The sequence below is a fragment of the Carcharodon carcharias genome, chromosome 12, assembly GCF_017639515.1.
Source record: "Carcharodon carcharias isolate sCarCar2 chromosome 12, sCarCar2.pri, whole genome shotgun sequence".
Lineage (NCBI taxonomy): Eukaryota > Metazoa > Chordata > Chondrichthyes > Lamniformes > Lamnidae > Carcharodon > Carcharodon carcharias.
Genome location: NC_054478.1, coordinates 47,492,767 through 47,516,692, shown reverse-complemented (window position 1 = coordinate 47,516,692; position 23,926 = coordinate 47,492,767). Strand labels below are relative to the sequence as shown.

The 23,926-nt window shown below is 42.1% G+C and overlaps 1 protein-coding gene across 1 annotated transcript in view; it reads left to right on the top strand.

The window, feature by feature from the left end:
- Nucleotides 1-23,926, top strand: part of thsd7ba (thrombospondin, type I, domain containing 7Ba) — a 676,798-nt gene that overhangs the window by 366,624 nt on the left and 286,248 nt on the right. The window contains exons 13-15 of the mRNA XM_041200229.1: nt 5,800-6,054; nt 12,077-12,255; nt 20,979-20,984. Of these exons, the coding sequence (XP_041056163.1) occupies nt 5,800-6,054; nt 12,077-12,255; nt 20,979-20,984 (440 nt within the window). The remainder of the gene's footprint in view (nt 1-5,799; nt 6,055-12,076; nt 12,256-20,978; nt 20,985-23,926) is intronic.

Genomic DNA, 23,926 nt, shown 5'->3' with positions numbered 1-23,926 from the left:
CTCTGCTGGTCTTGGTATTTCTGTCGTCTTCAGAGATCAGTGTAATGGCTGAACAAGCTGCTCCCAATCTGCAGTGAAAGCTGTGAGCTGTTAAGTTTACAGCAAGGTAATTAAGTCCCGAAGTAAGTCAAATGACTTCCAACATTTTGCCCCTATCCTGTAAATCAGGGAATTCACAACCTTGAGACAAGTGCTGAGAGTACAAACCTTTCCTGTAGGCATGGCCACAGCTATCCTATTTCACTATTTAAATGCTTTCTAGAATGACAGTTTCATTAAGAACATAAGGGCCTAAACCCTCTGATCAGGGTCCGAACCCTTATTTCCTATTGTATTTATCTACCCTACTGGGTAATACTAAAAAAAGCCCACAATTTTCCCTTTGTAAAACAACATTGACTCTGTCTGATCATGGTAGGATTTTCTAAGTGCATTGTTAAGCCTTCCCTAATAATAGCTTCCAGCATTTTCCTGATGACTGATATCGGGCTAACTGTCCTGTAGTTCCTCATATTTTTTCTCTCTTTTCATGAAAACTAAAAATTAAAACATTTCTAAAAGGTAGGATATTTTGGAAAATCATAACCTGTGCATCCATTATCTCTGCAGCTACCTCTTTTAGGAAGCTAGGATGTAGGCCATTATGTCCTGGAACTTTGTTGGCTTTTACTGCCAAAGATTCTCCAATAGTTTTTCTTTACTGGTATTAATTACCTTAAGTTCCTCCATTTTATTAATCATTTAGTTACCCTCTATTTCTGGCCTGTTATTTGTGTTTTCTACATCTCTGCCATTTCTTCATTCACCATGATACTTTCTCCTGTCTCAGCCTCTAAGGCGCCAATGTTTTCTTTAGCTATTCTCCAGGAGTGCAGTTCAGACCATGGCACTAATGGGCAAGGGAGGGAACAGCAAAGAATAGAAAAATATTCATTATAAAAGATTCCATAGTCAGGGGGTATACAGGCATTTCTGTAACCACCATCACTGATCCCCCATTCTGCTTTGCCTCCCTCGTGCCAGGGTAAAAGAGGGTGCAGAATATTCTGCCGAGGTCTTTGCGTGGACCTTATTTGTTAATGCACTATTACTGTTAACTCTCTAGCCATTCTCATCCTACTCTGCTTCTCTTTACCCAAATCGCTAAATTCCCTATTGTCTTGACTTTTGATTTCCAAATTCCCCTTCATCTGAACCCTCCATGCCCTCTTTAAGTTTAAAACCCTATCCACAGCCCATTGCACAATACCAGGACACTGACCCCAGCCCAGTTTAACTGGAGCTTATCCCAATGGAATGGAACGCTCTTTCCCAAATGCTGATGTCACTGCCCCTTGATTCAAAACCTCTTCTTCCCATACCATTCTCCAAGCCACCATTTAATTCTCTCCTTGAGCCTAAGCCAGCGATTATTACCTTTGAAATTCTGCATTTCAACTTGAACACTAACTGCTCAACATACTTCAGCAGAACATCATACCTCGTTCTACCTATATTGTTGGTTCCTACACAAACCACATGATTGGATACTCCCCCTCCAATTCCAAATATTTCTCCAGCTGTGAAAAGATGTTTTTAAACTTGGCACCAGGTACCAGAGGCTTTGGATTGCTGAGTCATGGCTACAGAGAACTATATCTTACCCCATCTCAATACTGTCTCCTATCACCACCACATTCCTTTTCACTCCCCCCACTTGAATGGCTTCCTGCACAATGGTGATGTGGTCAGTTTGCCCATCCTCCCTGCAGTCTTTGTTCTCATCCACAGAGGTAGCAAATAGCTTGTAACTATTGGTCAAAGTTAAGGGCTGAAGCTCCTTCATCACTACATCGTGGATCTCCAACCCTGCTGGTCTCACAGCCACACCCTCCTGTCCCTGTCCACTGAAAACTGGGCCCAGGAGAGGTAGATGCATAAGCTGTGAAACACCAGGGCCTGGGGGCTAGTGGGGCCTGGGTTTGTTGTGAATGGAGTTCTCTCATTGTTGTCCAGAATGAACAGCCAGAGCTTCACACATGAAAGACTGACTTTAAAAAAAAAAGAACTGTCAGTTAATTCTGATTTTTTTAAAAGTCCGCTGGCAAATAATGAAGCTTCCTGAAAGTCAGTAGCAGCAGTTCCTATTCGCAACAACTGTTAGTGAAACTGACAGTTCTGATTTTTTTTTAAAGCTGGTCAGGAAGGTCTTTCCTGCTCTCAGCACTTTGCAGGTTTTTTTTAACAAAGAAACCATTAACTGCCAGTTGAACTGTCAGTTGCTGAGAGTGGGAACTGACAGCAGAACAGTGATTAGGGGAGCAACAAGTGTGGGAAAGACGCAGCTGCTCCTGCAATCATAGATTCTGGGCACAATTTTTAGATTGGCATGGGGACGTGTGTCTGACCCGATCGGACGTGAAATTGCGCGAGATGATGTTGGGCAAGCGTCCCAACATCATCTCGCGCTCGCGCGATATTTGGGTCAATAGGCACGCGCAAAAGTTGGAAGAGTGACTGCTCACAGTTAAGAGGCCAATTAGTATAACTAAAGTTGCAATTGTCTATGAGTTTCGTGGTTTGTCCAACCTTATGGTTGGCAGATGGGCGCGTTGGCCAGATGGACTTTGCATTTTTCATGAAACCTCATCCAAGGGCGGGATGAGATTTCCATTATTAAATAAAATAAAAATCTATGGACAGCATTTTTATCATGTTGATGCTCAGGTGATTGATTGTAATGCTTGTTAAAACTTTATTTCATTGTTTTCAAGTTTTCAGCTCCCTGAGGCCTTCAGAGAGCTTTCATTCAGAACTCACCCACACCCGTGCTCACGTCAGCACACACCTGCCCCCTTCCTTCCTCCACCGTGGCAGTGCTGAGCATTTCAGCGCGTGCTTCACACAGGCTGGCCGTTAATTTGCCAGCCAGCGTGAAATCATGGTTGGGGGCCGATCGCGGCTGGCGGTTAGTTCCCTGGCTGATCCTGGGCCCACCGATTGCTCCGGCTGGCCGACCTAAAAATCCTGCCCTCTGTCTCTCCCACATTGGAAAAATGCAAGTTCTTCCTTTCTTCCCGTGATTTGCTTGCCAAGCTGGTTTTCCAGTGGCTGGCTGTTCCTCTCTCCCTCATGGTGATTGGTCTGTAAAGATCATCTAGCAATGCTCTTCATTTTATATTTGAAAAAGAAATGAACAAGTTATGATGTATTTGAAGCTCTCATGTTATCTTCCCTTGAAGTTGCTAAGACCTGCTGAATGCAAGCTATTGGGAAACCAATGAGACAAAACAAGACTGGGCATTCAGTGCTCAAGTTAGTCATTGATTCAACTCCTTCAATCACAGGTTCCCTCTCTCCAGCTCTTGCTGCTCTTTCAGAGACAAGATCTATGATAGGAAGAGTGACAAGGGTGGGAGAGAGGGAAGCTGTGATTGGAAGAGTTGGAGCAGTTATTCTGGTCATTTCCGCTGGCGACCATGCAGGAGTCTTTCAGCTGCACTGAACGACTTGTGACAATATCTTCTGGGAGGCCAAGGAGAAGAAGCAGAAAAAGAAAGAACAGGAGGCAGTCTCTGGTAACAAGACAACCGCAGGCCCATGGGAGCTGTCACTCTGTCTTACGCCAGGCAGGATCTGGCTATTGTCCGCATCCGTAGCACCAACCACTCCCAGAGGAACCAGAACTTCGCTTCTAGTAATACAGAATTATCTCGAGTGAGGTGAGTGAGTGCTGTGACAGTGTGTCCAGGAGGGAGGAGGGAGCTTAGGCAGCAGCAAGTGAATGGGACTGTCCCCTATCCTCCTTCCTTCCTCACCTACCTCCCTCCGTTCATCACTCTTTCCCTCTACAACTCTCCAACAATGAAACAATGTGAGCTGCAGCATGGAGGCGGTCTTTCTTTTCTATACTGCATAGTTAGTCAAAATATGTAAAACAAAACTTGAAAGATTTTCTATAATATTGAATCCTTCCTGCCAATATGAATTTACTGTCACCATGTACACATGGTGCAATGAGGCAGTCACCAAAATCAGTGTTATCATCTGCCCAGGTGTTATTGATATACTATCCACTCCAAGGACTACAGCAGTTCAAGAAGGCAGCTCACCCCCTTCTCAAGGGCAACTAGGGATGGGCAATAAATGCCTCCCTAGCCAGCGATACCCACATCCCATGAATGAATAAAAAAAAATCTAATGGGATATTTTCCTGTGAACTTAACTTAATAGTTAATAGCATGATGCTATTAAGTTAAAATTTGTAATCTCTGGTTTGTTTAAAAATCATGGTGAGATCACCTATTGGGTACACACAAACTAACACGGCTTTATATCATTGCTGCTCTTAATACTAATGACCCATGCTGCATATATATTGGATGATATTTCTAACCAGATGCCAACAATGGGCGTTATCATTTTACTAGGACCTCGCTATGATTGTTTGGTGAGTTGATTAGTGAATATTGAAAGAAAAAAATGTAACATGCATGATTGATGGGGAGAATTAAAGGTGGGGCGGGGGAATAAGAGACCCAGAAATAGGAGGAGCACCAGGGCACATGATTTCTCCCCCTGGTCTTGCTTACCAACCCTAAAGTTCTACATAACCTAAAAGTTGTGACTGCCTCCTGAACAAAGTGTCCAGGTAACTCTCCCCTCCCTGAAGGCTGCAATGTATGCACTCTGTCTGCAGCTCAGAAACTCTGGGCCGAAGTTGCTTGAGCTACAAACATTTAGCACAGATATGGTTGTCCAGGACTGCAATGCATTCCACACATTCCCACATGTTGCAGTCACATCACGCCATCTGCCCTGCCATGTCATTCTAACCTTCTTTATTATTAGTTAGCTAGTTATTAATTTAGTAAAGCAATAGCAGGTTACAGTCTCCTAGCTTAGAAACAGACCTAAAATACTCAAGTTACTGGAGGTAAAGCAAAAAGAATAAAAAGCAACCTCCTTCCCCTCTGCACCAAATTCCCTCTTGCACCCAATTCCTGACTTTAGAATTCCATTTACCATGCATACTGTGCCCTGACCACTCTGTGTTCTTATCTTGTACATCCAGGCGAGATCCGTGCAGCTCAGGAAATCAGCGTACTGACAGTTAAATCTAGAATAGCAGATTAAATGGCCACCAAATTGTTTTTTAAAAATCTAACCTGATACCTTCCCGCTCGCTTCCAAATGTGCCCCTGGTAAATGCGTTAGAGAGAGAGAATAGGCCGAGTTCCTCACACATTGTAACTTTTGGGACTTTAACGCCCTGCATGAACTGGGGTCCATCCTCCTTTAATAGGTAAAATTCCACTCTCTGTCTCTATTCCCAGTCAAAAGGACAGTGCTCAGAAAACTGGGTATTATACTTACTTATTTCTGAGATAGGTTAATTATTATAATAATTGCTCACTATTAATAGTCAATAGGAAGATAACATCAAAGCTTGGCCTCCTAGCATCTTAACTATTATTTTAGTCACTTTTGTTTTAACTCGGGTGAGAATTTGCTTTATAACTTCATCATGTAGGACCAGCCCCTTTTCCAAATATTTTTGGTGGATAAATAGTCAAGAACAGTACGAAAGGGGAATAAGAGGTCATTTATTAGTTTGGAATTTCAACATGTGTCTGATGTTATGCCTGGCACCTTCAGAATTGATGATTGTTATATACATTTGGGTAAAGAACAAATGGTAGGAATAAATGTAATAGGATATTTTGCACATGAACTTCTAAATGATTATCAAACACTATCAGAAAAATGAAGAGTTATGGTTTAAGTAAAGAATGTAAAGATTTTTTTCTGTTCGATTAGGAAAAAGCAAGAAGAAAGATAAGTGCCACAAGGATCCACTAGTTGAGACAAAGACTTGCCCATGTGACAAATTTATCGGTCAACCACAAGGAAATTGGTCAGATTGTATTCTTCCTGAAAACAAGGTGAAACTGCAACTTGGCATGAAGTTTCAAGTAGATGTCAAAGACTGCGGGCAGGGTGTACTTTACCGAGCCATAGCCTGCTATGATCAAAATAAGAAGTTGGTGAATCCTTGGCTTTGTAGCAATTCTGGTATGTCACAGTTGTTACAATTCTGATTATAATCACAATGGTACTAAATATTTTTGTTCTTAAAGATCCAAATTTGGTACATATTGTAATTTAACTTATTTTTTGGCAGGGCCAAGCTTATTTATTGTGTGTCCATCAAAGGGCTTTGAATGCTAAAGAACGCAACACTTTTTTCCACTTGGGTCACAGTATCGATAGCAGGTATTTCCAGGTTAGCTAGAAAATGGCCAAGTGCAAAAAACATCCGATTCTAAGCTAGCAATACCATGAATGTGTTAAAGCACAGAAGGAGGCCATTTAGCCCATCAAGCCCATATCAGCTCCAGCAGGAGCAGTTCCGCTAGTCCCCTTCCCCACCCTTTCTCTGTTACCTGCTTATACCCAAACTTCAGAGGATGGTCCCTTTTATTGAACTCATGTAATTTTGTTTCTACTTCTCATGCTGAACATCCTTTTGGCCTCTGAGATTTCTGGTTCTGTGCAAAATTGCATTGAATTATGAGTAATTTTGTGTTATATGCTTGCATTTAATAATAATGTGTTACATTTGATGTTGAATCTGAGCTAGTTTTAAACCCTGGTCTTGTAGATGAAAAAAACAGTGTGTTAATCAAAGCTTCACCCCCTCTCTGAAATATTTTTTTATTAAAAAGGCACTTTTCTAAGGGAGATCAAGAACTGTAGTTTGAGCACTCTGATCAAATTGCTGTGCCCCTGATTTACTGATATTGGATATCAATGCAATATACACAAGTTACATTTCACAGGTTGCACTATAACAATCAAAATTGATTGGCAATGGATAATATCAGAAATCCAAATTTTGAGGAAGCACATATTTTAAAGTAGCAAATGTATATTCATTATTTGCCAAGTGGTCAAACTTGATCAGGGGTCAACAGACTATACTTTGAGTTCAGGGCTTTCCAAGTGATTTAATGGTCAGGACCTTCTACTCCCTGTTTTAATTAAAATTACTGAAAATAAGCTCCAAAGGATGAGAATAACATAACCTGCAGTTTTATTTCTTGAAGATGGTTTCATAGCTCAGTCTCAAGGTGTCATGAATGGTTATGTACCAGGTTCACACTGAAGCAAAGGTAAAACCAATTGCTGTCCCCAGAAACTGTGCATCGTTGCTATTCTGCTATATTTTCAATTCTTGTGACTTATTAAAAAGTTGCGATTGATGGTCTCCAATAAGTCAACACAGTTGATGCCAAAATATAACAACAGCAACAGGCATTTATATAGCACAGTAAACAAAAGTCACCAGGTGCTTCACGGGAACATTATGAGACAAAATTTGACACCAAACCATCCAAGAAGAGTGTAGGACAGGTGACAAAAGCCTGGTCAAAGAGGTAGGTTTGAGGGATGTTTTAAAGGAGGAGAGAACAATGGTAAAGTGGTAAGGTTTAGGGAGAGAATTTCAGAGCTTAGGGCCTTGGCCGCTCAAGGCAGAGCGTACAATGTTGGTATGATGGAAATTGGAGCTGCAGAAAAGGTCAGAATTGGAAGAACTCAGAAATCTAGGAGTGTTGTTGGGCTGGATGAGGTTACAGCAATGGAGAAAGGCAAGGCCACGTAGAAATTTGAAAGCTTGGATGAAAATTTTAAGTCTGAGGTATTGCCAAACTGGAGTCAATGTAGGTCAATGAACACTGGTGATGGCTGAACAGGAATTGGTGAGGGTTAAGATACGATAAGCAGAATCCTGGATGAGTAATGTAAATATCCAGTTTTATTTTAGTGCTATTGCACATACATCTTAATTATACCAAATCCAAAGTTCGTAATATGCTGATGTGTATCCAATTTTGTGGCTTGTAACTAAGTTATGCTTGTCAATCATTCTTTGGCAAAAACCTAAGTGATTGCAAGATAGCTTGCCATTCCATGTATAATGATTTTGGATACATTATAGAGTTGATAATTTTATGATTAATATCATAGACTCATTAACATTGCAAAGCTAAAGTGTTTCTGAAGGCTTTTGCTGTAGTATGGAAATTAAAATTATTGTTCTGGGTTACAATGTCATCTTATATTAATGGTATGATTATGAAGACTTCATTCTGTAAAACATTACAGGTCATTTTCCTAATTCATAATCACCATATAAAAATGGGTAAAGTATGGACATGAACCTAGTTTGTAGACAGTTTTCCCTTTTAAACCTTAGAGCCAAATCAAGATTTTGAATAACATAAGATGTATGTGAATGTGAGCTGCTTACAGATAGGTATCTTAATTTCTAAATATTGTCTGATTTCTAGCAGTGGTTTAACAAAATTATACTCAACTCTTGTAAATATATTACGAAATTGGCTCGACACTTGAGGGAAATAAACTTGCAGAACTATGGGGATAAAGGGGTGAATAGGACTGACTAGATTTCTCAAAGGGCAGCTGGAATGGACTCAATGGACCAAACAACCTCCTTCTATGTCATGATGATACAATGACTCTATATGTATACCTTTCAAAAAATTGTTTACATATTAGTCAGTAAGATCAGGAAAGGTGTATCAAAATAAAGCTGTCTAACATGTTACGTACAGCTGTGACATGGCATCAACACAACAACATGGAACATGGTCAGGTATAGCCTATCTATAAGAATACAGGATAATTTAACCAGCTAATCAATGCGTTATCAGCTTCCTCCTAATCATCAGTAATGGTAGATGATGTCACTAATAGTACCATCAACAACAAATATAAACAAGAATCTGTATTTATGGAATGCCTTTAAGTTTAATAAAACATCCCAACGCACTTTGCTGAGGCATTATAAAACAAAATATGACACCAAGCCACATAAGGAGACATAAGGGCAGTTGACCAAATCCCCGGTCAAAGGGGTAGGTTTTAAGGAATGTCTTAGAGGAAATATTAGTGGGGAGATTTAGGGAGGGAATTCCAGAGCTTGGGGCCTAGGCAGGTGGAGGCACAGCCACTAACGGTGCTTACAATCAAAGATTCTCAAGAGACCAGAATTAGAGGATTTCATATATCTCAGAGGGTTGTGGGACTGGAGGAGATTACAGAGATAGCAAGGTGTGAGGCTGTGGAGCGATTTGAAAACAAAGATGAAAACTTTTCAATCAGGGAATTGTTTATCTGGCATCCAGTTTAGGTCACTGAGTACAGGAGTGAGGGTGAACGGTATTTGGTCAGATTAGGACATGAGCAGCGGAGCTTTTGATGACATCAAGTTTACAGAGAATAGAATGTAGGAGGCCAGCCAGGAGTGCATTGTAATAGCCAAGGCTCGAGGTGACAAAGACATGGATGAGTATTTCAACAGCAGAAGAGCTGAGGCAGGGATGAAGAGGTGAGATATGTAGTCTTAAAGTGTGGATATGTGGTTAAAAACTCATCTTGGGTCAGGTATGACACTAAGGTTGTGAACAATCTGATTCAACCTCAGGTTGTTGCTAGGGAGAGGTTTGAAACCAATGGCAAGGGAGCGGAATTAGTTTTGTGGATTGAAGGCAATTGCTTCAATCTTTCTGATATTTAATTGGAGGAAGTTTCTGCTCATTCCATACTGGATCTTGGATGAGCAATTACACAATTTAGAAACAGTGGAGGGGTTGAGGGAGATGTGGTGAGGTGTAGCAGGGTGTCGGCAAAGTACTTGTGGAAACTGATGTCTTGTTCTCAAATAATGTCATCAAGGGGTGGCACGCAAATGGAAATAGATTAAATTCTTGTGAGAACACCAGAGATAACTGTGCAGAAATGAAAAGAAAAGCCATTGATAGGAATTCTCTGGCTACGATTAGATGGATAAGAATAGAACCAGGTGAGAGCAGCACCACCCAGCTGGATGATGGTGGGAAGATGGTGGAGAACGATGCTTTGAACAAAGGCTGCAGAAAGGTCAAGAAGGAGGAAGAGATATAGTTTGCTCAAGTGACACCTACATAGGATGCTAGTCATGGTTGTTTTGGTGGGTGGGTGCAGTGATCATTACAGGACATCGCTGCATGAGCTCCTCAGGAAAAGTCCTCAGTTTCACCATATGCAGTTGCTTTATCTATTACCTCGTCCCCAGGCAAAAGTGAGGGTTTTCACTGATGATTCAACAATATTTAGGTCCATATCATTCAAAGAAAATATACAAAAAAGGTTATGTTAGGGATTGAACCTGTTATTATGGATAGAAACTTGAGATATTAGATCTATTTCCATTGAAATAGACAATACCAAGAAGAGATTTAATAGTTGTTTAGATTGAGCGATTATAAAAATCCTATTTTCTCTGGCTGGTGATTAGGTGACAGGGGTCATCAATTAAATTTCCTTTAGGAGACTGAAGTGAGAGGTTAGGGAAATCTCTTTACATGGATGGTTGTTGGAGCACAAAGTGGTTTTCCAGGAAAGCTGACTGAAGTAGAGACTATTGTATCTTTTAAGAGAAAATTGGATAGATATTTGAAGCAGCGGAAGCTGCATAGCTACAATGTCAGACCAAAATGGTGGGTTAGTTTGGATTACCCCAGCATAGTGCTGACATAGGCACACTGGACTGAATGGTGGTTTTATAAGTGCAGAATGTCTTGGGAAGAGCATTAAATTCAAATTCATCTGCAAGCCACTCACCAATCTGAATTGCAAAGATATCACATTTCCTTCATCATGAAATGGGGTAGATGGCAGCATAGTGGTAATGTCACTGGATTAGTAATGATAGGCCCAGGCTAATGCTCTAGAGGCATGGATTCAAATGCCTTCATAGCAGCTGGTGGAGTTTAAATTAAATTAATAAACCTGGAGTATAAAGCTAGTCTCAGTAATGGTGACCATGAAACTCATCTGGTTCACTAATGCTATTTAGGGAAGGAAACCTGCTGTCCTCCAGACCCATAGCAATGTGTTTGACTTAACTGCACCCTGAAATGGCCTAGCAAGTCACTCAGTTCAAAGGCAATGAGGGATGGGCAACAACTGCTGGCTTCACCAATAATAGCCACATCCCATGAAAGAATAAAGGATCATCATTGTGTTAGTATCCTGGGGTTTTCTATCAAATGCCATTCCATTGCTGAGTACTTAGACAATTGCTATGTGAAAATGGTTTTACTTTTCATAATTTCAAAAAAAGAATGAGAAACCATATTGTGCAAGTGGACTCCATTCAGACTATTTATTGGAATTTATTTGAGTTTAGGAACTTAGGAACAGGAGTAGGCCATTCAGCCCATCAAGTCTTTTCAGCCATTCAATTGGATCACGGCTAATCTCTATTTTAATGCCATCTACCTGCCTTGTTTCTATATCTGTTAATATCATTTCCTAACAAAAATCTAAACCTCTTGGTTTTGAAATTTTTAATTGACCTAATCTCAATAACTTTGTGGGGGAGAGATTTCTAGATTTCCACTGTCCTTAGTGTGAAAACTGTTTTTTTAACATTTACCCCGAAGAGCCTACCTCAAACTTTAAGGTTATGCTTCTTTGTCCTGGACTCAGCCACAAGAAGAAGTTTCTCTTTATTTACCCTATCAACTCCTTTAATCATCATCTGTGTGCAAACCTAATCTTATGCAACCTATCCTCATAATTTAACCCCATGATCTATCATCCTTAGATTGTTTTCAATGCCTGTTTCAACACCAAATCTAATTTCATAAAATGCTCATTAAAAAATGTAAAACTGTGAATGAGCTAGCTGATTGTTCAATCTAACATCTTAATTTTATATTCTATTTATTTTCTACCTGTTAATGGAGTAGCTTATTTATTATAGATATATGTGTATGTTACCTATCCTTTGGTCTAATTTAAATGACTATATCTGAATCACCAGCAAAACAAATTAGTTTGTTGTGTAATTATATATTTTAATAATACTAATCATCTATGACAGCAAGAACTCAGAAAATTCATGTTTCCAAATTACAATCTGAGACATGAGCTACTTTAAAATGAATGTGTCAAGCTTGTAGAATATCTAGCGGTAAAGTTTTAAACCACTAAATTATATTTTTCTTTTAATCATTCAAATTAGGGTATATCGAAGAGACTTGCAGTTTGCCATGTCCTTCAGATTGTAAGTTAAGTGACTGGTCAAACTGGTCGGCATGCAGCAAATCCTGCGGAAGTGGGATACAGATCAGATCCAAGTGGCTGCGGGAGAAGTCATATAATGGTGGTCGCCCATGCCTTAAACTAGATGTGAAGAATCAGGTGAGGTTTTCCAAGTAACCAATAATGAATTACTAAGTTCAGCATTGAGCATTGGTGTCTTATTGGCAGATAGCTCAATTACATAAAGAATAAGAATTCCTTTTTTAATGAGCTCAAGCTGTTAAATTTGTCTTGCAGTACCTAGTTTGCTCACTTTAATACAATTACTTACATGTGATTCTTCCAAAGCCATACTGAAACAGTGCAGCCATTAGTAAGTACCATATGCTTTGATTGTGCCTTTATGAGTTAGCTGTTTGCCTCCATTTACTTGTGCTTATTTCTTGAGTCCACCATTTTAATTCCATTGCCTCTTATTTCTATTCATTTAACTATTCAGCCAATAAAAATGGAGCAGTACTTAAGTAGAAGAGTATATATTGCCATTTAACAGCCTTCCATCACTTTTATGTCTTGAATGAGGGTCACTTCACTAACAGTTTAACTGAATCCAATAAAATTAATCATGGATATTGGCTGCAGGAAGTTGACTGAGCAAAGCAGTAGCCATGAATTCTTACTAAGAATAGGCATGAAAACAAGTTTGGTCAGAACAGGAGTTTGGCGTTGAGACAGAATGGACCTCAGTCTGCAAGATCAGGTTGGTAATAACTACATGACCATATTGTTTTGAGAGAATTTAGATGGATTATATCAGCAAGAGGCATGTGAGTTGTGAAAAGGCAGCTGAGTGAATACAAGGATATCGACCTGAACTTGCTTGAAGCTATTATCACTTATTTGCGTTTACCACCTTTATTTCATAGGTCAGTGCAGATCTCTATTATTTGTAAAAGGTACATGGGATTTTGGGGGAAAAGGTTGTTCAGGACAATCATAGATCTCCCTAGAGACATTGCGTACCATAAGTGAGGAGGAAAGGTCTTGTACCACAGATTAGAGGTAGTTAACCCATAACTGGTGGAAGAAAAGCGAAACAGGGGAAAGGATATGTTTGACTTCTCCAAGTTAATGCAAGCAATTCATCAGGAACAAAGATGGGAAAATGCTTCTCTCTCTGTTCTACTTCTGTAAATTAAACATATTAAAATAATACTGAAAACCCAACAAATCATATTGGATTCATGTGTATATCAATGTTTACTGATAAACTTTAATCTTGAATATCAATAATTTAATAGTTTAAAAGTTTGAACCTTTCTTTTGAAAACCATTCTAATAATCAATTATCTGATGGCCAAGTACATGATAAAGATTGTAAATTATGTTCCACCATGTGTAGCAAGAATCTTGGTATCAAAATTGTAAAAGAGCAACTTTTGACCTCTGATTTACTGGACTTGTCCGTGCAGTTGTATGAAGGTTTTAATGTAGATGTTGCACAGATGATGCAATATACATAATTAACCATTAATTTCTTTAAAGTAACATATAACATAAAGTAACTTGGACAATCACTTCAATATGTTCCAAGGATTAAATGATTTTCAAAGGTGCATTGCCCTTATAATGTCTACAGGGTCAAAAATCCCTGAATGTCAACACATCGGGCCAATTCAAGGCATCCATAAAAAAGTAGCAGACCGAGTTAACAAGATCAGGTGAAGGAATTAGTAGCAAGTATACAGACGGCCACCACTGTCATCTTCTATATGGACATATTTGATTGCTTTTTATGCCTTGTTAAAACTGTATAATCTATAATATTAGCACTTGGCTTAATCTGTATTTTTGATGGAAAGTTAATTTAAGCTTCAGGCTTTCAAACATTTTATAGCCTCTTATTACATATTTCGTTTTGTCATTTTAAATAAGACCAATAATGTCTACTTTGAAGGGCAATAAATAAGTGATAATACAAAGATTGCATACTTAAAACACTTAAGATGAAATGGTTTAATCATTTTGGTTTTATGAAGTGTAATACAATTGCTACTTTAAATTAGATCATTGCTTTCTCCATAAACATCCACTGTTATGGTCCTAAATCTCAAGTAACTTGAGGAAAGAACATTCCCTTGAATGCTAATGAAGTCAGGCAGTTTGGCTGGACCTGTAGCATTGTTTGTATTTTACCAATGACTGGAGAATTCTGGTGCCACTGCATTTTTACAGTTAAAATTGTATGTTTAAGTCACCTTTAGAAAGCACAATTGCCTTCCTCACAGACCAGTCTTGAAAACTGTAAAAAGCTGACCAACTGTTTCAAGAAAGGTCTTTTACACCTGCCAACTCAAACTCAGGCTTGAATATAGGACATTATAATAAACAAAGACAAGGGGCAGAATTATCCATGCCCACTAGTGCCTGGCTTTCTCGGTGGCGTGAGCAGACAATATGGCGAGAAGGTCAAAAATTGGCTTCACAACCTTGTGAAAGTAGTTTGGATTCGTCTGCTCAGCCTGTCAATGGCGGGACGTGTATCCCGCCATCGGATGTTGGGAAGCTCATTGTAATACGTCTGCATATCATTATAAGACCAGCCCGATGGACTCATCCACCCCCCCCCCCCCCCCCCCCCCCTGGATTGTCCGTCCATGTTGGCGTGATTGCACACTGGTGTGCAATGTCTCGATAAGTGTGACATGCAGAGGTCGAGTCTTACCGCCAGGGCCTTGCTCGCATCGTGGACATCTGAGGAGCAGAAGATGCTGGAGCTCGACAGCAATGGATCCTGGAGGAACGTCCATGGAATGCTGGATGAATTCTCATAGACACGCCTCTGCTGCGAAGCAGCCCACAGAAGTTGGAAGGTCACCCATGAGGGTCTGCTCACAATGGATGATGGTCAAAAGTGGGTGGCGAGGAACAACCAGCTGTGTTTGGGAGAGGGAGATGTACTGGGGGAGGGAGGGAGGGGGGGTAGGGAGGTGGGAGAGAAAGGTCTACAATCGAATGGGAGAGGAAGAGGTGTCAGGATGACTTGAGGTTGGGAGAGGGGAATGAAGATATCAGGATGGGGTGGGGTTGGGAAGGTGGGAGGAATGAAGGTGTCTGGGGGCAAGGTTGGGAGCAGGGGAGGGACTATGGGAGAGGGGGTAACAGGGGAGAAGATGACAGCTGGGGAGTTAGGTGTAAGGGGAAAGGAAGGTGTAAGGGAAGGAGTACGGAGAGGGGAGCGAGTAAGGCTGGAGGAAGGAGTTGAGAAAGGGGAAGAACTAAGCCTGTAGGAAGAATTAAGGCTGGAGGAAGATGTAAAGCTGGATGGAAGAGTCGGTGGGGGGAGGGGAAGGACTAAGGGTGGCAGAAGAAATAAAGGTGTCTGAAGGAGTCAGGAAGGGGGAAGGATTAAATGGGCATGGAGTCCGAGTGAGGGAGGACCAAGGGGTGGAAGGGGTTCCAAGTTGGGGGGAAGGGGTCCGGAGGGGGGGATATCCAGATGAATGTGCAAGGGAGGGCTCTGATGAGTCCATGACTGCCTCCTGGGGAGTGAAACGAAGGCGAGCATGGTACAAGGGAATGGTGAGGATGACCAATGGCAGAGTGATGTGGTAGGGTGGGAGCGTGAGGGTTCTACGGTATCGGTAGAAGGGATGGCGAACGTAATAGGTGGTGACTCGGAGGCAGACACGGATCCTGGGGGTGGGAAGGAGGAGGTTGGGGAGGTGAATGTGGATGGGGTGGGATTTCGGGAAGGAAGGGAATGTGCACATTCACCTAGACATCCCAAAGGAAAAGGGTTGTGACTGGTAGGTCATGGAGGGCAAGTGGAAGGTGATGCCGGGGGGGGTCAACTGTGATGCGGGAAAGGAAATGGGTGACTGGGGGAGGGGAAAAGATGGGGGAACTTATGAAATAGAGAATGAAGACCAGGTTGGCTAAATCAAAAGTGAAACGACAGTCGTGGTGGGTGAGATCAAGTGCTGCATGGGAGTGTGATCATTGGGTGAGTGGAGATGCAGGTCAGCTCAGGTGGACAACTGAAAGCGAACCCCAGCAGGCAGCATTCAAAATGCTCAGGACATTGAGGTGAGTAAAATACGTAAAGGATCCACATGCATGGGAGTGTGCTTGCACGAGGCTCTGAAAGGCCCTGCCACACACACACACGCACACGCACACGCACACGCACACACACACACCTCTCCCTCCAGAATTGCTTGTCAGCCAGCAGCTCCTTCTGTGGTGACATAAGACGAGATTGAGGGGCTTACAGACAAAGGAGGTTTGGAGCAAAAGGACAGCCCCTGAGATTCCTGAGTGGATGTCCCAGGGGTGTCCAGCTGCTACTCCTCCCTTAGAGTGCTTGGGGGCACCAGCCTAACTCCTGGGGGGGAAAGTCAAAATGCCCTGTTTCTCTCTCGCATTGCCACTGCAGAAACTCATCCATGGCTCCCACGATGGAGTGCATCTCCGCACTCTGCTGGACCAGGGTGTCCATGGCATGCACCATCCTCCTGCATGGAGACCTCCATACACGTGCTTTATCAGAGAGCAGGCAGACACATTCCTCTGACTCGCATGTCACTCTATTGAGGGCCTCCAGCAGTTCTGTGTGATGCTCCCACACCTTCTGCTGATTCTCCAGGATGAGTTGGAAGGCCAAATTCAGAGGCTTGTCGTCTGACTCAGACCCCACAGGTGCCTGGTGCTCCAAGTGCTGGGGCGCTCAGCCGAACCTGCCTTCTGCTGCTGCAGACATTTGTCTGTGCGGTGACCACCAGATTGTGAATCCGAACCTGCTCAACATCCCACTGATGTGTGTGTCTCTGCGCTGGTGGAGGGTGTGAGTAAGCGCTGTGATGGGTCTTCCAGGCTGCTTATTCCCAGCTCTTCAATGGAGGTGTCCTCTTGGCTGGAGTCGAGGACGTGGATGGAGATGAAGTTGGCTGAGGGTGTAGGTTGCTTCGCAGAGCTCCCAGTGAACCAAAGTAGAGAGAAATAGTTCATTGCAGCAGAGTCAAAAGCAGGAGAGAGAGCACTCGCATTTGCATTAAGAGAGGGATGATTTGGTGCAGGATCCTCACTAGAGTGTTCGCTACTGCCGACCAATAGGCAGGGTCTATATCTTCACGGTCAGTGCAATGGCACACTCCTCAAATTGAGTGAGGGCGTATTGTAGGCCACTTCACCCCTGGTCTGGAACCTCTTCCTGCTGATATGAGCCAGCTTCTCCCACATGAAAACAGATGGAGAGAGTTTGAGCAGGACACGTGGTACTGTGTGTAATGTCTGTGTGATGAGCAGAGACATGGACAGGCTGAGGACACGAGCTCGAGAGGATATGAGTCTGATGGACATGTGAGGGTGTGTGATGTCCCTTGAGGTGTGAGACCCCTGTGGATGTGTGATGGGTTTGTGAATGTGTGATTTGAGGTTGATGAGAAGAGTGAGTTACCCTGGCATAACAGATGAGACCATTCATCCTGTAGTGGCACTATGTGGCTGCTCTCTTTTGCAGGGCATTGGCGCTGACCACCACTGCCACTGCCTCCCATGCTGGATTGGTGAAGCAGCTGCCCATCCTGTGGCCAGAGCAGGGTTAGAGGACATCACGGTGAGCCCCCACAGTGTTCAAAAGGGACTCAAGGGACAAGTCACTGAAGCAGGGCCTGCAGTCTTTTTGCCTTTCAGGGCCATCCTGTCTTCTGTGCGGCAGTCCTGGGCTGAAAGCACAGAGTTGTGCGTGCGGCAACACTTTAAATGTGGTGTCCAGCATGATGAAGTGGCGAGGTAATGGCGTCATAGGCGAATGAGAGCCACCCGCAATAGAAACGACATGTTTCTCGGGAATGCATAATTAACGTGGTGGGTTTAGGATGATACGCCGTGAAAAGCTGTCATTGTGGCCGGCGGGTAAAACGTTGTTAGTGGAAATCTGGGTCAACTCCGCACAAGGGGTCAAACAGTAAATGCAGTGGAACATGTGCCTGTATAATTTAAGCTGAAGATATGTTCAACTTTACATCAATGGCACTGTAGGAGCAAAACAAATTATAGTACACCAAAGTTGATATTGCAGCAGAGATAGATTTAGAATTATGGAGGGGAATCTGAATGTTGAATATGTATGATTTAGGCCTGGATTTTTCCTCTCTTATGGCTTTTTTCAGGTAGATTTGAGGTGACTGGAAAAGAAAAAAAATAGGTTGGTGAAGCACTGCATCAAATTCACACTTTTTAACAACACCCATAAACATTTTCCTCTGGGAGTGAGGTCAATGCTTGGGAACACCAGCTCAAAAACTGTCATCATATGCAAATCCATGTAGTTTTAATGTTGCTGTCATGTCAGACACACAACTTCCCTCCATCACTGTCTGTGGCAGCTTATTACTAAGAATGCAGTACAGTACGAAGTGTTCATTATCAGCAATTGGCTGCTGATAGATGCATTTGGATTTAAAGAGATATTGTAACTAATTTAACTTGACTGGCTAGGAGTCACTTTTTGTATGCTTTGTTTCAGCTAAACTTTGTATTGTCCCTGTAGGTTTATAGTTTTGCAGCTTGAGGCATTCACCAATGAGGCAATGGAATTAAAATGGTAATTCTGACCTACTTGTGCAATGTAGAGAAAGAAGTGGAACGTGTAGAGACGCAACTCAGGGAGGCCATAAGATGACATTAACAGGCACCTACCAATAAGTAGCTCTTGTATTCCTATTTGCAGCTTGTTTCCCACTCTGAGCATCGAGTGGTGTGTTGGAAGGCTGCATGTTCCTCATGAGACTATAACAGAGCTAGATCACATTCTTGCTGCAGACCTGGAGGATACCTTCAGATGCAACCCATTGCCAATGTCTGTGAAAGCAGCACCTGCCCTCAGCCTACATACCAATGGTTATTTCACAGCGTACTGGTGAACACATACAACATTACCCAGCTGCCCGTCCACCAGTGCATCAAACATGTGACCAATGCATTCTTTGCTTGAGCTGTTCCTAACCTCACTGCTTAACATTGTGGCAGGGCTGTCAGCTTTCATACAGTGACCTCATTCCCCAGGTGCAGGTTGTTATCAACTTCTCACCTGTCATACTCCATATGCTTTTCCACAAACTTTTAATAATAGTATCAGGCTATCTTGTTCAGCAATATTAAACATTTAATAATGCACGTGTTACTCATCTGGAAAGTAAAGGGACCCTAGCACTGTTATAGAAGAGACAGGATTCCTGACAATCGTATTAAAGAGAAAGAGGCCCTGATACTCTATTTGAAAAAGTGTTGTAATCTGGTTCCAGGAGGGAATTGGACAGCGACTTGAGATGAGCAACTTCTAAGCTAACCGTCAAAAAATAAGGATATAGGACTAAGCACTACTGCTCTCTCTAAGGGCCAGCATAGGCATGGTGGGCTGAATGGCCTCAGATTCTACTTTGAGTTTCCATTATTCTACAGCATTGGGTTTTCATGGAGTCGGGGGAACTCCGTGGACCTTTAAAATGGCGATCGGGATCCAATTCCTGGATTCTGGATGCCTTTCCTGGGGTTTCTGATTTTTAACATTTTAATTTTCAGCAGTTTCTTTTAAAGGTACGGCTTGTTTGGGTTGTGAGCCTGCACCCTGTAGTCCTGACCAGGCCAGCTCCGTTGCCCTAGTCCTGCACAATTTTCATGGAACTGGGCCAACTTTTCAAAGAGCCATGGTTCATGGTGCCTCAGAAGTGCCATGAACTATAGCCTACATAAGGGAACTGTTTGAAAGATAAATTCCGAAGGTCCCCAGAATGCCGGCCCCCCCCTCCCGATGCCAATGTATGTCTCCCCAACAGGTTCCTATGGCCTTTCCTGCTGCCCATGTCAAAGTATGCTCCCTGCTGCCCTATGGCCTCTCATGCCTCCCATGCCTAGCTATGGCACTTCCATGCCTGTTCACCTCCTATAACATGCATGGAACCAATGAACCATATAGTGACAATAGGATGTGTAAAACAATCTTTAAAAAACAGTAATTCATTGATAAATTTTCACTTCCTTAAAAGGAGCTCCTTTTTATTACAAGCCAATAGAAGTGTCAATCATCTAGATTCTTTAAAGTATCAATAGGAGAAACTGCAAACACCTGAAACCTCTATCTTGTGTAAACAAGCATTTTGTATTTGACAGCATAAATAGTGGAGCCAGAGCTGTCAATCAAGCAACCTTTTCCCTGGAGCTCAGGTGTTCAGTACTCTAATGGATTTCTCAGCTCTCAGCCAAGCCTCATACTTGTTTGAATATTTTTCATATTATTAGTTAATCACCACTAACCTCACTGCTCAGTTTTGTCAAAAGGAAAACTCTCCCAAGGCTAAAGGCATACTTGAGGCAATTGAACATTCTTGTGGTTATCAGAGGCCAATCATTATAGGTCCAAAACATCACTGCTCCAGTGAAGCATTCTCATAGTAAACATCTCCAGCTACTTCATGAATGAATATTCCTCCATCTTATTAGGTGTGATATGTTCATTGAGAACTTCAGTGTTCATTTCTGCTCACAACTCTTCTGATAATGAAGCAGTCTGCAGAAGAATCTGGTTAGCATCTAGATTTGTGCCATGTATACGCAAGGTAATGATAATTTCCAACAGGAGAGTGCCCAGTCTCCCCACCCCCATCCCTTGACCTTCAATAGCATCACTATTGCCTTGACATCAGCATCTTGGAATCAATGAAGTTGTACTGGGTCAGCCATGTCAGTACCATGGCTATAAGAACAATACTAAGGCTGAGTACACTGCATCAAGTTGTTTACTTCCTGACCCTAAGTGCGTCATGGCATACCTGGGGGAGATGGTGGCCTTGTGGTAATGTGACTGGACTATTAATCCAGAGGCCCAGGTTAATGTGGTGGGGACAAGGGTTCACATCCCACTATGGCAGGTGGTGGAATTTAAATTCAATTAATAAATCTGGAATTGAAAATCTAGTCTCAGTAACAGTGACCATGAAACCATTGTCAATTGTTGTAAAAGCCCATCTGGTTCACTAATGTTCTTGAATGATTTCCTTCTCCTTTAAGGGAGGAAATCTTCTACCCTTACCTGATCTGGCCTTCATGTGATTGCAGACCACAGAAATATGGTTGAAATGTGGCAAGCCACTCAGTTCAAGGGCAATTAGGGATGGGCAACAAATGCTGGCCTTGGCAGTGATGCCCACATCCAATGAAAGAATTAAAGAAGAACATATTCATCACTTGCCTGGATGGGTACAGCTGATATAACACTCAAAAAGCTTTACATTATCCAGGTCAGAGAATTTCATTTGATTGATGGCACTTGTTATGACGTGACAGGTGATGTGTGACCAAATCCAAGGGAAACTTGGCCACATTATCACACTGGTTTTGCAATTTGTATTCATTGAGAGAAGGTTTGGGCACTGAATTCAGAAGTAATGAATCCACTAATGCCTTTAGAGATTTTAAAAACTAAATTAAAACATGTGTTAACAAAAAATTTCAAGCACATACATAAGATTACAGTTACTTAATATTATAACATCCCAAAACTCCTAAATAAACTAACTTCCAACTACATACCCCCTTTTAAGGCCTTCAATAAATACATTTTAAATTTAAATAACAAGCCAGCAGGTTTACCACAGCACCCACTCAACAGTGGAATTCCAAAGGCTTTTCTCCAACTTTAGTTACTGGACACAGAGGACTTTTTCAAAAATGGCTGGAGGCTTCCCCAAGGCTGTTTCACACACCTGTTAGATCTTATATGGCCATCACCTTCCTTCCTTCTTTATACATGTTTCTCTCTCTTTAATCTGTACGTTCTGTTGCTCTATATGTGCTTTTCCCATAATATAGAAATCTTTCATGTTGCCAAAATGGTCAGTACCTTTTGGGAAAACATAAACCTTGCCCTATTTATCTTGTTAATTGTAAACATCCTACCATCCATTTAAAACCCAAGCAACTCCTTCACTTATCTAAAAATGCAAATTTCCTTCACACCCTACATGCTAAAACCTCATTCACATTTATTCATTAGCATTTCAAATACCTTTTATCCCTAACTTCTTTTGATAATTTCAAGCTTGCAGTCTATCTGGTTCTAATTTAATCATTCATGGCCATAAACCTACTGTACAATAAACCACAATAATATTATGAAAGATATTATAGTTTTATGACACTGCTGTATTTGCATCACCACCAGTGTGCCGGGGCTGAAAACACATGGCAGTCAGGGACCTCCCTCTGCTGTGATCTATACCACGAAGCCAAGAGAGCATTTGTTGAAACTTATCATCTCCAAGATACATTCCAGTCTGATGAAAGCAAAATGTTACAGATGCTGGAAATCTGAAATACAAACAGAAAATGCTGGAAAAACTGAGCAAGTCTGGCAGCATCTGTGAAGAGCGAAACAGAGTTCATGTTTTGAGTCCATATGAGTCTTCAGAGCTAAAGACAAGTAGAGATGTGATGGGTTTTATACTGTTTAAGAGGGAGTGGAGCAGGTGGAACAAAATAGAAGGTCAGGGATAGGTGACAGACAAGGAGAGATTGATAATGATGCCACGGACACGAGACAAAGTGAGTGTAACAGTACTGGCAAAGGGTAAAGAATGTGCTGATAGTTGCATAAAGGTAAGATAGCAAATGATGAAAATAGCAGAACAAGGGTCAGCACTTTGTGAAAGCAAAACATAAAAACAAGTGACAGATGGCCTTGTGGGGGAAGGGGGGGTGGTGGTGTTGGGGAAGAAGGATTTAAAAAAATGAACAAATAAGTAAAAGAGTGAAATAAAATTTTAAAACTAATAATTTAAAAAAAAAATAAAAATTGGATTAAAAAGGAGTCAAGTTGGAGGAGGGAGTTCATGGTCTGAAGTTGTTGAACTCAATGTTAAGTCCACAAGGCTGTTAGGTGCCTAATCGAAAGATGAGTTGCTGTTCCTCCAGTTTGCGTTGGGCTTCACTGGAACATTGCAGCAAGCCAAGGACAGACATGTGGCCATGAGAGCAGGATGGTGTGTTGAAATGGCAAGCAACAGGAAGGCCTGGGTCATGCTTGCAGACTGAGCGAAGGTGTTCTGCAAAGTGGTTAGCCAGCCTGCGTTTAGTCTCCCCAATGTAGAGGAGACCGAATTGGGAGCAGAGAATGCAGTAGACCAAATTGAAGGAGGTGCAAATGAAGTGCTGTTTCACCTGAAAGGAGTGTTTTGGCCCTTGGTCGGTGAGGAGGGAGGAGGTAAGAGGGCAGGTGTTACACCTTCTGCGATTGCATGGGAAAGGGATGCAGAGTTGGGGGTGATGGAGGAGTGGACCAGGGTGTCACAGAGGGAACGGTCCCTATGGAATGCTAACAGGAGGGTGAGGAGAAGATGTGTTTGGTGGTGGCATCATGTGGAGTTGGTGGAAATGGCAGAGGATGATCCTTTAAATACGGAGGCTGGTGGGGTGAAAAGTGAGGACAAGGTGGACCCTATCATAGTTCTGGGAGTGAGGGGAAGGGGTGAGGGCAGAGGTGTGGGAGATGGGTCAGACATGGTTGAAGGTCCTGTCAACTACAATGGGGGTTACCCTAGTTAAGGAAAAAGGAAATGCCACCACCAAACATATCTTCCCCAGCATTTTCTGTTTTTATTGTATCCCATTCTGATTTAGAAATACATGGCTCTTCCTTCATGGTCATTGAGTGAGAATCTTTTAGTTCCTAAATAACCCCAATATGTGAGCACAGCCACCACTAGAACTGTAATAGTTTAAGGAGAATCCCCATCACCACCTTTTCTGGACAACTAAGGATGGGCAATAAATG